The sequence below is a fragment of the Ischnura elegans genome, chromosome 6 (assembly GCF_921293095.1).
Source record: "Ischnura elegans chromosome 6, ioIscEleg1.1, whole genome shotgun sequence".
Lineage (NCBI taxonomy): Eukaryota > Metazoa > Arthropoda > Insecta > Odonata > Coenagrionidae > Ischnura > Ischnura elegans.
In genome coordinates, this window is record NC_060251.1 from 80,410,993 (window position 1) to 80,426,405 (window position 15,413).

The 15,413-nt window shown below is 43.0% G+C and overlaps 1 protein-coding gene across 2 annotated transcripts in view; it reads right to left on the reverse strand.

The window, feature by feature from the left end:
* Positions 1-15,413, reverse strand: part of LOC124161060 — a 926,716-nt gene that overhangs the window by 269,487 nt on the left and 641,816 nt on the right. The window contains exon 1 of one of the 2 annotated variants that reach the window (XM_046537228.1): positions 11,488-13,166. The exons of the other annotated variant lie outside the window; for it this stretch is intronic. Within the exon in view, the coding sequence (XP_046393184.1) occupies positions 11,488-11,821 (334 nt within the window). The 5' untranslated portion in view covers positions 11,822-13,166. Of the gene's footprint in view, positions 1-11,487; positions 13,167-15,413 lie in introns of those variants that run through there. 2 annotated transcript variants of the gene reach the window in all.

Consider the following 15,413-nt stretch of genomic DNA (forward strand, 5'->3'; position numbering starts at 1 on the left):
TGGAAATAGCCGATTGATTTTGATACCACGGACAACGATACAACGGACAAAATATACACCAACTCACAAAACGATTGAAATTGCGCGTTTGCCGGATCACGCCCGTCGAAGACAAGATAAAGCACATATTTTGTTGAGCGAGCAGCAAAAAATGTCAAATAAGCATGAAAGCCATACTGCACCTACCTCATCGTCAAAATAATAACTCGGAAGCACATACAGAACGCGTGACAACTTCCATTCGCATCTATCCACGGACATCGGCACTTCTTCGATTGACTTTCAACACATTACATGATAAACTAAGTTGAACGGAACAAAATTTAATTACCAATAAGCTATCAATCAATGCGTTGATTTATACGTTAATTTTTTTCTCTTTGTCTAGAAATGAAAGCATTTAATAGGCATTTTATGAAGACGTCAACACAAAATGACATTGTAAGAAAAGTTAAATTTCGATTAAGCCCTCGAACAAAAGTTGAATTTTCCACAGCACTACAATGGCTCTAGAACTATTATTCTAGAATAAATCGGAACGACATAATTGTGAGACAAGGGCATTTGAAAAACATAGTCCTGATATTCCTTTAACAGGCCAACAAATGGCATTCGAAGAGTCATCTGACAAAACTTTGAACAAATGGAAGTATCCACGGATATCTGGCAACGCCGCTATATATCATATCGCAACAATTAACCAGAACCTGTTCCAGATGAGCAGACAAAGGCAGTGCGAAATAAAGCTCTACTTTCCGAACAGGAAACACAGCTCAATGCGATGCACTTTCCCCATCAAGTATGTTTACATAGGGGAACGTGGCACTGCATGCACGGCATATACACATACGCTTCAAACGCGTTCTCTGAATTAGTTTTACGGACAATAATTTATGGAGAAATCTACAGTAGTGACACGATTCACGAATCGGATGGAAATAATCATAAAATGATACTTCTACGACGAGGAGTTTGAATTGAGCAATCAAGTTTATTTAACAAATACTTACGTATCATCAGATATCGAAACTTCATCTGAAAGACATTATTTGGAATTCAATTATACATACAGAATTAGGATTGGTTTTTGAAGGTGATCCCACCAACTATAAAATCCACGAAGTTAATTCACCCAATACAAACTTCTTACATTAATAGGCGGCTCACTATGCTTAGCTATGATTAATTAAGAGAAAAGACGAAGGAAGTATCTCTTCGAAACAAGTTTCTGCAACGAGGATAAGTGGAATCTCAAGTGACAGTACGGAAGAATAGGAACAATTGATTTTATTTTCCTAAAGTTGACTAAAAGGGTAGTAGATAGAATAAAGTTAATAACACGCACAGTACAATGTCATCGACGGTGCAAAGTTAATTTTTTCACCGCTTTAGCAATCAAATCGATTTCTCCAGACGCAGGCATAATTCGAAGTAGCATTCAAGGGGGATACAAAAAAAGATAGAAAGGATGGTCTAGGGGAAAAATCTTGAAGACGATTTGAAGGAGAAACGAGGGAAGGCTGGTCTAAACGAGAAAAGTAGCCTCTGGGCGATGCTGAGGGGAGATGCAGAAAAAAATTGCCGCACAGATCACTGATCCGAATCTGGGGCCACCGCAAAACCCCCGCCGCCGCCGCCACCTACGACCAAAATAAATACGAGAACAGCCCGATAGACGGATACTCGCCGAGATGGCAACCCAACTCAGCCTTGAAGGAAGGATTTGGAGGCCAATTTCCCCCCCGGTGGACCCACAGTTGCAAGGCTCGCATCGAATTTCCAAAGCTTTGTGCGCCACGGCTAGCAAAGTGTCTCACACCTGGAGTGTAGCGATCGGAAACGTGGGCGTTTTTAGGGAGTAAAGAGTGGGGATGTTAGAGATTTGGGAACGGAGAAGAATGGTGAGGGTTGTAAGAGTTAAAGGAAAAGGTTAGTTAAGAGTATGATCTGGAGTAAAGCGTTTTACGGAGCGGAAACGTGGACCTTAAGTGAGCACGAGGAAAGCGTGGGGACGTTCGAGATGTGGGAACGGAGAATAACGGAGAGGGTGAAGTGGACGGAGAGGAGGAGGAACGACGAAGTGCTGGGCATGGTGGGTGAGGAGAGGAAGCTTATAGATGAGATACGGATGTGGCAAAAGGCATGGATGGAGCGAGACTTAGCGGGGAGGGCATGCAAAAAACGGTGTTGCAAGGTAGAGTGTTGGGTACACAAGGGAAATAATTAAGAGAATAGGATTTTTAAATAGAATGAAGAATAGTAGGCCTTATTGGGAATTGAGGAGGGAAGTCCATGAAGGGTGGGAAGACTACCGGAGTTGGTACGTCTTAAACCTTTAATTCTGAAAAACCATGCCTAAGGAAGAAAGTTAGGTAAGCGAGGGTGGTAGTGAAAGGATTTATAGACAACGTAATGGAAGAAAGTCATTAGTGGGAACTGAAGAAGATCAATTTGGTGACGAAGGGGGGTTATTCACAAAATGCTCCATACAAACCAACCTAAACCGGGAGAAAACTTTTATTATAATTTAACAAATTATCGTAATAGGAAGAGGGATAATAAGAATTGTATGAAACTAATTATTGAAAACCGATCGATTGGAAACTACTCATGAAGTGACGATCGGCATGAGGGAAAGGAAAGACTCAACAAACGGAAGAAATCGAACATTGAAAGAAATGAATTTCACGGCGGCAGAAAACCAACTTCCGGCCCGATAACAGCGGGGACAGCGCTCAATTAAAGGGCACTTAGGAGGTATAAAGATACCGTCTTGCCCACACGAACCTTTTTCCATAGCACCATGCGTACAGAGAAAAAAAAGACATCGTTTGCGGTCGGCAACGCAAGTACTTCCACTCACCCACAACACTCGTAGAAAGTGCTCGAGAGAAATAAAGAAAAAAAAAAACACAAAAGGGAAAAACTTTCGCCGACAGTCTTAATCCACCGCGCTTCGATTACTCGCATTATTTCCCAGAGATTCTTCCGAGTGTCGTCACTTCCGCCGCGAGAGTGCGCAGGCGAGTCGCGCGAGAGAGAAAGGAATTTCGGAGAACGCAAGGCTAATTTTTGCTAAAGCTCCGCTCAAAGCAACTTTAACTTGGCTACCTGCTGATACTTTGGTTATAAAAATCCGGACAAAAAGTAAAGCACGACACCCATCACAGTTATGGGGGAAGTTGAGTTTTGCTCAATTAAAAATGCAATACCAAGTCTACTAACATACTTTTTAATCTGTTGTAAAGTATCGGAGATCATTCTCAAATGCAGTATTCAATATAACGCGAATTAGAGATTTTGAGACGGCACAAAGTGCAAAAATAATATCCAAGAGTGAAAGATGTGGATATTTATATTCAAGACTACGCCAATTTCCAAAATGACGGTTTATTTTTTAAATTTTTGAGAGTTTGAAAAGATAAGGGTTTTTTTGGTACAAGTTTTTACCCTCACAGTTAGTCAGATTGAACACAAAACCTATTAGTGTAGACCACGGCCTCCTCTAAAATAGGGAAAAATTCCAAATTTAGTCATCCACCATTCCACGACGGAGTATCGTGAAACATTTCAATAAAGAGTCGATTCCTGCAAACTTAACACACTCCGTTTACACATAAATACTTCACGAATTCCGGAAAGCAACCAGTAAAAATTCGTGTTTTTAAGTTAAAAAATAAATACTCCGAGGCCCAATCCAAAATCAGCTACAGTATTCAACCCGTGTACTATAAACGGAGTACGTTGTAAAATAATTTAATCGATGCATCACACCGACTTTGATGTGCCGAAGAAGAAACAAGACACGCGACGAAGCACGGCACCGAACGAAGGTTTACCGGAGGCAGGTACACACACGCGTCTTTAACCGCGACGGCACGGATCTTTTTAAGGGAAAGACAGACGCGGACCGACACCGGAAGCAACGAGCGCCTCCAGGCACGTCATTTCCGCCGCTCATTGGGTTACTACTCCGTTACGCGCTCAATTTCGGAGTTCAACGAACATGTACTGTGTATGACCGACTCGCACACAATAAGACACTTAGGGGGTGTTTGCGAGGAAGGGAAGTTGAAAGGCGAGGAACTGACCTAGACCACACGCCGGTCAATTGCACGGCAGGGAAGGCGAGTTTAATCGCTCCGTATCCGACTTCGGCAATAATTGCGACCTACATGCATGCATTCCCCAAGAAGGAAGGTCGATCAAAAGGTTACAGTTTCATCCATATTTTATCTGTTACCGCTTCATCCATAACAATGACTTTATGCCAAAATTTTCGTAACTATTGTATAAAACATAATCCTTCTAAATATTCTATGACAGGAATAGAAGTATCAACAACTTTGCTATTCCCACATAGTAATTTATTGACACCGACCATGGTTTTGTCACAGAGTAGCATTATCAAGGTGATCAATGTTACTCTGTAACGAAACCATGGTCAGTGTCAATGAATTACTATGTGGAAATGGCAAAGTTGTTGATCCTTCTATTCCTGCGATTATGGATTTCCACCAAGTTACGCCCGCTACTATTAATGAAAATCTATGACGTTACTGTGAAAGCTAGGAAACATAGCAAGCATAATGGAATGTATGTTTTTACTATCACGCTTTCTATAAGAGTGAGTCGATTGTCGCGCCATATTCATTCCACAATATCTTGCTTTTATTTGACCCATCGGGATAATAATGCGGTGGTTTCCCCTTGCCTTCCACATCGCAGCACTACAGCCGTTACAGCAAATGTAACCACGCCACCCCAAAAAAGAAGAAATACGTCGCTATGAAAAGGCTAGCGGATAGGAAAGAGGCATGGAGAGCTACGTCAAACTATGCCTAGGATTAACAGACTAATGATGATGATATTTTGAAAGTTTTTAAATTAAATTTCCGATAATTATATCGCGCAGAGCCCAATGATTTCGAACGGCAACCTGAAAATCACAGTACAGAGGACAAGATTGTAGAAATATTTGCGAAAATTACATCAAATTTACTTTGCGATGCAACGTAAACCCGTACGACAATCACCTACTCGGCCACTGTCCAGCCAAGAGAAAAATCATCAAAGCCAGGCAGCGCAAAAGTGACCGGCGCGGCGAGCTGTCGCAGTCTGGGAGGTGGCGAAGCCATAAAAAAACATCAGTTTCTGCTGAGGCGTAGCGTAAAACCAATTTCAGTATTTGTAGGTCGTTACGGAAAAAAATAAAGACAAAACGTGGCACATTATTAACCCTTCCGAACACGGGCTCTTAGCGCGTAGGCGGTAGAAATCCCGAGGGAAACGAACAATTTACGTTTTCAAATGCACACAAGTCTTCGATATCCCACGGTTTAGACTGAATTCATATCGCAATTAAGCACCTGAATCCGACAAATTTCAGGTTAACTAAAATACAATTTTAAGTGAGTTTAGTATTAGAATTAGTTTAAACTCCTTCCCGTAGGAAGGAAATTATTTGTGCAAGAGGCATCAATCATCTGTGACGAAAGACTTATGGAAACGATAAAATCATGCTTATTTCGCCGACTAAAATAATAATATTTCGAATGGGAAAAAACTTCTATCGTACTTTCAACCATAATGATAAGTGGAAAATCACAATGAAGACAACTCTAACATTTAGCAAGCTTAGAAAAAATATATATGCTTTCTAATTACTTTCTACACGAGCTGACTTACAAAATTGTTAGAAAGAAAAGTACTCTTGGCATCCGGGACGACGCTAATAAGATTGATTAATCGAGTTTCTCATATTTAATAAGAATAACTTAGACAAGATGACGGGGTGGCACTATACGTAATTTCAGATTCCGATTCATAAAACGTGTAGACGTTTTAGAATACCAAAAACTTGATCACAAAATTAGAGGCCACTCTCGAAAGAAACACCTCATTTCATAACCAGCAAGGTCCTCCAATTCATTTCAGAAACTACTAATTTTACGTAGAAGATGAATCGCATCTAGCCGATCGAGAAATCCGAATAATTATGAATCTCATCCACCGACGCTCTTTCAAAGCAGACTTCCAAAGTAAGTGGTACTCTCAGTAATATAGCCATCTATACCTGATGTCTAATTGCCATCCACGACATTAATTAAAGGATTCTCGCGGAATAACGGGCAATAAATGATCGATATCGAGAGGATAGTAGAAAGGAAGGACGAGGAAGCGAAGAATAAGGTTCGAATTCGGGTGAGGACCGGCAGCAACGAACGCATTCCGCCCCTACGTGACAGAGAGAAGGCAAACCCCTCGGCGTCAGTGGGATTCCGGCCAATACGAAAAGCAGGCCCCCGAAAAGCACAGCGGGGATCCCCTTTGAGCTTCACATCAACTGGGAAACGACAGGCCCCGAGCGAGCGCACCGATTATCTGCATTATATACGCGCGTGCACGTGTGATTACGTATGCGTCTGCGAGTGAAAATATATATATTTTCTCTCCTCCATTGGAAGGTGGAAGGATTTCCGAGCATTCAAAGAACAAGAGGTATTCCACATCTTTACGCGAGTTTTCAAACCAACCTGAATATTTTATGAGTATGTGAGGTGTAGCTCATTGGTTATAAGCATATTTATTTTTAGTCAAACGCTACGCCATTACCACGAAACTCCCTGTAGGTTGTGATAAATATATTTCCACTTAAATGAGACACAGCAAGCATTTTCAACGGTCTCTGTTAATATAGCGCGTCGCGTTTCGTTGTAACAACAATATAAAGTGTGAAGAAAAGTTTCTCGGGTTTTCCACCCGTTTATGTTTTCCATTTATCCCGACGTTTCTAGCAGAGACTTGCTGTTCTTCCTCAAGGGATCTTCGGAATATCCCCAGAGGATGAACAGCAAGTCGCTGCTCGAAACGTCGGGAGAAACGGAAAGCGTCAACCGGTGGAAACCCCGAGAAACTTTTCTGCAGCTGATACGCCGGGAAAATCTAAGATCAAATATAAAGTGTATTTTATAAGTATGAAGAGCGTCGTTCAGAGCTAAAAATACCTATAGAAATCTTATTCGGTACAAGTAATGAAGGACGCCGAAGAAAAGGAATACCCAAGCGGAAAAAGTTTGGCTGATAAAATATTTGCACGGAGAACTGCGTCATACCGATCTTAAGATCGCTGAACATTAATGAAGATGGAGATTTCAAAATTTCGACAGCAAAAATAGCAACTAATCGCTTACTAAACAGTATTCTCCACTTTTATTTAATTTCAAAAAAACATTCACAAGTAAATTTCCTACGACACTTGCGTTAAGCAAATGCATACATGCATCTTTATGTAACGTGTCACCCCGTTGTAGGGGGACTTCATATATACACACACGCCGCCGACTCAAGCCTCCCGTAATTTTACGACCACTCTTGGCGGCCTATGGGCCGGCGACAGTGTGAGGTTTCTCCCCGACTCGGACATTATTGAATAAGCTCGGGCGGCCGCTGCTTCGCCCCCACAAGGGGGAGCGCGCTTAGGGTGTCCCCGGGAAGAAAATTATTTGAACTGGGATGACGGAGAGGCGGCTTCTTATTATTTATCGCCAACAATGGGCGAGCGAAGACGAGGAGGCCTAGAAACTAACTAGGAAGGATAGACTATTCTCCCATTCAAAAATCACAGAAAAAAAAGTCCAGCTTTGAATGGATAAGGGTATCCTTTGAAGTTCAAATATCATCACTGCCGAGGTTTCGGCCTTCCTCACCAGTTTTCGTTGAATCTAGGGAAGGAGTGAAATTTAGGAAATCGGCCAAAAATATAATGGTTGCAATCCACAGATATCTTCTAGAGCGATTGTAAACGTGAACTGAGAAAGAGACCGAATTTTTGGCCAGCAAAGTCTATTATAAAAGCTACAAATGACGGTTCCTTTAAATTTTACCCTGATATCCCCCTATACACATCATACGCATTCCTATAGACCGAACATAATCATTTATTCAATTGAAAAAACACACAGATTTATGATGCTACCATGTTTCCATCGATAACGCTCTTTAAAAATTATATTTTGGTTCTTCATTATCACCGAGAGCTCGATGTACTAGCGTTATGTTATACTCAGGAGAATGATAAGGACTTATCAAATTTCTTGGCTACGTCCCAGGATGTGCTGTAGTGATTTTACCCAAATGATTGATAGCGACGATTTCCGACTCAAAAGACAGAAATCGTGAAAGCTCACTTCTCGGAAAATACTATGAGTCTCTTCCATTCAAAAACACACTACGCACGCCTTCGAAGATTTCATGTTCCGTGAATGGCGCAGGTGTAGTAGTAAGGTAGGTGGGTACCCCTGAGGAAGTCAGTATCAATCCAATGGCACTTATCTCCATCATGACTCACGCTTCCGTCCGTCAAATGAAATACGTGACATCGCATTGAGATCTCACGCCGAGGGACGACCGTCTAATTTTAGCGGCTATACCGGATTACCTACCTACCTACCCGTCTACCTGCATCTAGCGGCAAAGGATGCGAGAACCGAATGATGAGTTAATATTCCGTACACGAAAGGTTTCGGAAGGGGAGGACACACATTTAAAAAGTTGGAAAAAAAAAAGAGACGCCGAGGATGCTCACGCGGGTTCTTCGCATGCTAATACGAAAAGTGGGAAACCACGGCGTTATACAGGAAGTGACGCTTACGGAGTCAAGAGAGAACGACTCGTAATCTCTCGAGATATAGACAAGGATTCACTCAAATTACTCGTTACGGCGGTATCATTTCTAAGAAAGGTACTTGGAGAATTTTTTGATATTTCCATGCAAGAGAGCGACAGAGGCTACTCCAAAACTCAATTTCTTCCAGACTTTCGGCGTCACCGAAAGCAAAAAATTAATTCCATTAATTGAATATCTGTTCACAAGAAACGAAAGTACAACTTCATAAGTATATTAAAGGGATATTCATGGACGATTTACCAGCATTAAACGATTTTATTACGCCGCACAATCATTTAAAAAATTAGGTCTACGAATGTCAAGACCAGTGAACTTTGTAGGTTCATCAATATGGGATCTTTGCCATACTTGTAGGTTCTCGAAGGAATGAGAAATGGACGAGTACATTAATTCTTCCTTCATTACTCATTTTACGGGGAATGACCGTTAAAAAGAACAATTATTGAGAGAAATCACGACTATCACTTCGCCTCAACTTCAGAAACGTTCCATTCTCGCGACTCATTCCAGAGAAGAAAACCATTTTATGTTCATCAAATCTCTTCATTCACTTTCCAAAGGACTTGCATCATCTAAGAAGACTTGGCAGATAGTTAATCGACAACGTAGTATGAGGAAACATGGTAATATGGAAGCAAGCTCAAATCTCACACAAAGTGATCAATATCACTAGTTTAAGATAAACAACAAGTAAAGAAAAGGACGTAAAACATAAGAATTTACTCGCCACCTACTCTTTTCTAGATAACGCGGTCACTTCAAGACACTCCTCTCGAGAACGCAAGGCAATCATTTCAAAGCGACATTGGCCTCGTAACGCAACTGACATTAAAAGCACCAATCTTCTAGAGAAAAAGTCGTATAAACATTTCAGAAAATTAGCGGAAAACACGATAAAGAGAAGAAAATAATATTATAGATGCTGAGCGTCAATTTTTTCCGCGGAAAAAAGAAAAATTTCACAAAATTACAAATGATACTACTACAATGACAAGACCAAAAGACGAAAGATATCGTATGAAATGGATAGTTAAAAGATGGAAGTGACATTGTTTATTCGTGATCGAGTAAAATAAAAATATTAACTTTCTCGTCTACTTGTAAAACTGAATGCACGGGGGCATAATTGGAAAATAATTTAGAGTGTATTACAGACTCTACCGAACGCAGCGTGTATATGTTCAAGCTCAACTCAAGTTCGCGGAATGCGTGATTCTCCCGGTGAGGGTCGTCAAACCGGAAGAAGTACGTTTAGCATGTCTTAATATAAAGAGGGTACAGAGAACTAACCGGTGGAGAGGTTGTGGCAACAGTTGCAGCGTGTATAGCTCGACCGGACGCCAGCGTCATTAAGATGAATCCGTGCGTTACGGAGGTTCAAGAACTCTCCTTACGAGTGGACGACCGTGCAGCTATGCGCCGCATTTTTGTAAAACAACACTCAAATGAGGCTGCCATCCCAACGAGAGGAGCGCATTTGACATTAAGAAATTCACCACACTGGCCCCGACTTGAAATCCACGAGTAAACTACCAAGATATGTTTGCCTGGTCTACGCAGAGGGCGAAAAAACCAAGAGCCAGTATAGAGGGCATTTTATTCCGCCTAATAACTCTGCCACTTCACGCAATAGGCTGCAATGAATAACTAGGACTCACTGGATCGAGTCGCAAAAGGAACCAAAACCAAATGTTTTTTCTCGCAAAAATAACTTGTCCCCATTACTTGCGAAAAGTAATCGCAACATTGGTCACAAAGGATTTCAAAACACAGCATTTGGAAAGTTCGTTTACGCTCAAATGAAATAAACAAGGATACCAACTAAACCAGTTAAACTTCACACACAGCTACAGGACCTCTGGAAACTTAAAAGTTACTCTTATGTTATTGCTTCAGGATCACATTGCAACGAATTTGAGCGAAATCCTACACGTGCACATTAACAAGGGAAATGTGCGATATAAGATACTAAATATCATCATGCAAGTTTCACTTCATGACCTTGTACTGGCTAAAAATCGAAGAGGGTAAAAATGTAACTACAAGATCTGGGACATATCTAGGAGTGGGCCTCCATAAACCACTCCTAATCGCTAATGGGTCTTGATCGCGCGACCGCCTCATCACCGCGATCGTGATGGAATGGTTACATTTTTATGTACGTGATGCCGGTATTTTTAAAAGAAAGCATGGCTAAACCATCTACAAAATATATCCCTGTAATAGGTGAATCGAACAAGTACAAATGAAACGTATTGCGCTAACCTCGAACCGAAAGTAGCTATTTTGTACTTTTCTAACACACTGACAATAACCAAATTACGCCCGCCAGTACGAAAATCAAAAACTAAGTACAACAAGGACACTGAATTCTAACAGATAATAGATATTATGGCGAATTACGGAGGTGACTTCGAACGCAGAATACATACAGCCCGTCCTGTTAAGTAAAATGTTCCACGAAGAACAATCCAAACCGATAATTTACCATTGGATAAAATAATTTACCTTTAACCAAAGAGCGAATAAATGGCCTAAGTTTAAGAAATTCAAAACCCAAACGACAACAATTTCACTATGACGACAACATATAAGAAATCGTTAGGGTAAAAGATAACTTTAAGGTGTTTGTGGCTAATAACGGATGATTAACACTGGGGAACAACAGCCGGCGCTTGAAACATGAACATCGTCTGCGATACACCAAACATCCGACTCGAAAACGAGTCAGGCGAACTAAGACCAATGCGAAGAGCAGTGTCAACTCTTACGTGAAGGCGCTGACAGCCCCGACTCACCTGTGAACCTCGCGAGGAACCCGTGTGACCTCAGGAACGCAGCCGTGGAGCGAAGGTAAAACGAGACGAGCTTCCGCGTCGAGTTGACAGCGGTCGTCCAAGGGGTCGCGGTGGGGTCCGGCAGAAGACCCCCCGCCATCTTCTCCTGCGAATCAACATCTTCGGCGGAGAGCCTCTGCCTCTTCGCCTCCTCCATATCGTCAATGACTTCGGGGTGCGCCGTCGTGTTCGGCTGGACCCTTGGAATGTGCGGCGCGGGTAGGTCCGGCGCCCCCGCGGGCGGGGGTCTTCGTCGGGGACCGTCCGCTTCGCTGTTGCCGGCTGCCCCCATCATAGTCGCTGCGTTCGGCTGCGGTTGCCGCCGGCGGCGGGGGCGGCCTCTTGTCGCGGCGGCAGGGGCCGCGGCGGTGTCGCGACGCGCGGGGAGGCGGCCGGGGAGGAGGCGGAGGAGGAGCAGACGGGTCGCCGCGGCGGCGGAGGCATCCCACGGCCCCCCGTGCAAGGCGGGCGGGCTGTCGGACGGGCGGTCCGCTGCGCTGGGGCGTGGGCGAAGCGACTGGCGGCGGCGGGGGCCCTCGACGGCTTTCCCACGGTCTCCGGGTCCGCCCACGGCGAAGGATTCAGAGAGAGAGAGAGAATGGGAGGAGAGCGGGGAGGAGAATGAACGGAGAAAGCGAACGGATGAGACGATAAGAGAAAGAAACAAAAGGGATTACGTGTGTGATCGTAGTGGAAAAAAGTAAAGTTGGTACTCACGGGGAAAAAAGGGGTAGTGTTTTCGAAAAGTTCTCTCTCTCACTTTTTACTTTCGAGGTCGACTCCGCAACAAGGAGTTGTGGCTGCACCGCCCACTCGCCGAGTCACGGAAAACAATCACACAATTCACGAACACACGGATTCACCACTCGGAACAAAACACCAACAGAACTCGGGGGTTTAGGGTCGAAGGAGTCACGAGGTGTGTGTATATATCCTCCACGCGGGCGCGTATAATACGTACGAGTGAGTGTAAAAAAGCACAAGGCACGCGCGCTGTCGAGACTCGCTCCAAACACCGGCGTAGAGTGTAGCAGCAGAGGCTGGGGAGAGGGGAAGGTGGCCGCTGACGATGAACGAACCAACGGTGGAGGAGGATTATGTGATACGGTGGAAGAGAAAACTCAGCGGCGGCACGCGAAAGGGGCCTTAACCGGCCAGTCACGCCGTCAAGGCACTATTACTATCCGTCACGTTTTTTTTTCTCTCTCTCCCTTTGCCGTGTGTTTACCACAACCGCCTCGTCAAACACGTACAGGTCACTAGAAACAATCCCATCGCGAAGGTTGACAGTGCTCTGTTTTGGTGCAAGACACCACCAACCACAAGAAACCAGGTGGGAGAGGCTGCGGGGTTTACATTAAATCCTCAACACCGCTGACGCCTCCCACAAACGTAACCGTTGTCACTGTTTTGCTTTGCAATTGCTAGGTCTTCTAAACACAGTCACCACGAGAATTTCTGGGGGGGATGAGATGATAAGGGGTCCGATCACAAACTTGAAGACGAATTTGTATCACCGGGGGGGAACGAGATGTCGGACTGTACACGCTATTATAAACTGTGTGGTCAAACACGGAGCTCTGCACCATTCACGTCCATTCAGCTCTGTCTCTCACGGACCATCTGGCCGGAGTTGCCGCAGGGAGAAGTGAGTCTCCTTTCGGACCGCTTCGTCGCGGAGGGGAGGGAAGTAGGGGAGGTGACGGCTGGCGGCGGAGAGACACGAGCGAGCGCGGAGGTAACCGAAGTCGGGCGGCTCGGGCGAGGGTGTGGGAGAGTATGGGTAGACATATACGGCCGTGGTGTGAGGTCCTCGGAGGGGAAGCGGGACCGGCGAAGGGGAAAGTCGGAGGGGAGGGTGGGTCGAGTCAGGAGGGGAGGGCCACACGGGGGTGTGAGGCAAGGGAGGGGAGGCTTATGGGAGGTGGGGGTGGAGGAGAGGGGAGGGGGAAACATGTGCCCTTGCGGAAAGAAGGGTGAGTGCGGCAGACCCGTCTGCGAGCCCGAGCGACGTGAGACACCGCCTGGCAGAATTCCCGCGGAGTGCGCGAGTAGCAAAGGTTCCGGTGCTGCGCGGATCGCAAGACGTTTCGCTTCGGAGTCGATATATGCGAAAATTGGGGCAGGGGGGGGGGGGGGTAAGAAACATTGTTTAGCATCAGGCTTAGGCAAAGTACAGGCCGAGAAGCATTTGAAATACTAATTAGCGTTCCAAAGAAAAAAGATTTAGTATACACAAAAAATCTTGTGACGCTGTTTTCCAGTATTTGTTATTTGTCTCAGAACATACCAAAAAGAATCAGCGGCGATTTTTCCAATTGTTTTGTTATTAGTTTATTATTAATTATATTGTCTTTAATTGCATTGATTTACAAACATGTTATAATTGTTTTCTTTCTTCAGTACTCTAGTACAGTTTTTGCTTTTGGTTATGTTCACAATAGAAAAATTATGCCATTTTGATATTGTTGTACTACTCCCTTAGGTTTATCGTACGTGACATATTCTGATATTATGTTTATACTTAATTTTCAACGCTTTTCTCATTTTGTCACAATTACCTTAATGTGATGTTTGCTCCATGGAATTTTAAAACTCCTTAAGCACACAACTATATTTGAACTTTTGAATTGGTGCTCTTATGGTTATTGTACTCAGAGCCAATAAATATTAATATTATGATAAAAAATGTATTTGAAATACAAAATACCGCTCCAAATTTATTTGAAAATCAAAATACAAAATACCTATGACTTGGACATTTGAAAACAAACCACAAAATAGTGCTTTAAATACTTCTTAGTATACAAAATACATTTGTATGGACACTGAGAGATCTTAAAAAAATATATAACCTACCTTGGCATGTGATGGATAGTTGTGAACATGAAAAAAACGAAGTTATCTCTGAAGTAGAATGTGACGGAAGTGTTATCACAACTACTTCAAAAGTATTTTACAAATGTATTTTTTATTTTATAATGGGAAAATATCAAAAATCTGTAGTTGAAATACAAAATGCAAAATACCTCGATGCTAAATCGAAACTTGAAGACTGTACGTGGTGGAAGGGCTCCATGTTATCAATAGCAGGCACTTCGTTACTTCCACAAAAAATTTCTGTTTCATGACCGGTTTCGGCTGTTACACCATCATCAAATATTATCTGTGTTTGATAATGGTGTAATAGCCGAAACCAGTCATAAAATAGAATTTTTTTGGGGAAGTAACAAAGCGTCTGTTATTGATAATAGCTTGAGGTAGTGTATTTGAAATACCAAGTACAACTTACAAATGTATTTCAAATACGTATTTTAAAATACTTGTATTTGAAATATGCGCAGCCCAGCATATAACTGTTAAGCATAAAAAGATATGCTCTTAAACTTTTATTAGGGTTAAAGACTTGTGGCGTTCAAAGGGGGCACCTATTAATTATGTGAGGCGTTTAGGGGGGTTAAGTCGTTTTTCACCCGATCTCACATGGCGGTGAGGGTGGGAGACGTTATGGCAAGTATCACGTAATTTTTATCCGCAAGAAACAATGTAAGATTGCGATATTAGTGATTTTAATACTAGTCTTAACAAGTGTTAAATAAAAATAATTAATCAAATTGTTTTTTCTCAATAAATCCAACACAAGAAAGCATTGATTAACATATTTACACTGAAAATACGTATTTTAAACAATCTCTCGTGAGATTAGTGGGAGGGGGTCCACCCAAATCTCACGATATCTCACTAAGGTGGGAGAGGGGGTCCAATGTCGCAGAAATCTCCTCATGTAATTAGTGTACGCCACCTAACTTCATTATTTTTCGCCTCGCCTCGTTTGCATAAAGAAAAAAATCTGTTAATAGCCACCGTACTCACGTATTCCTTCTGTG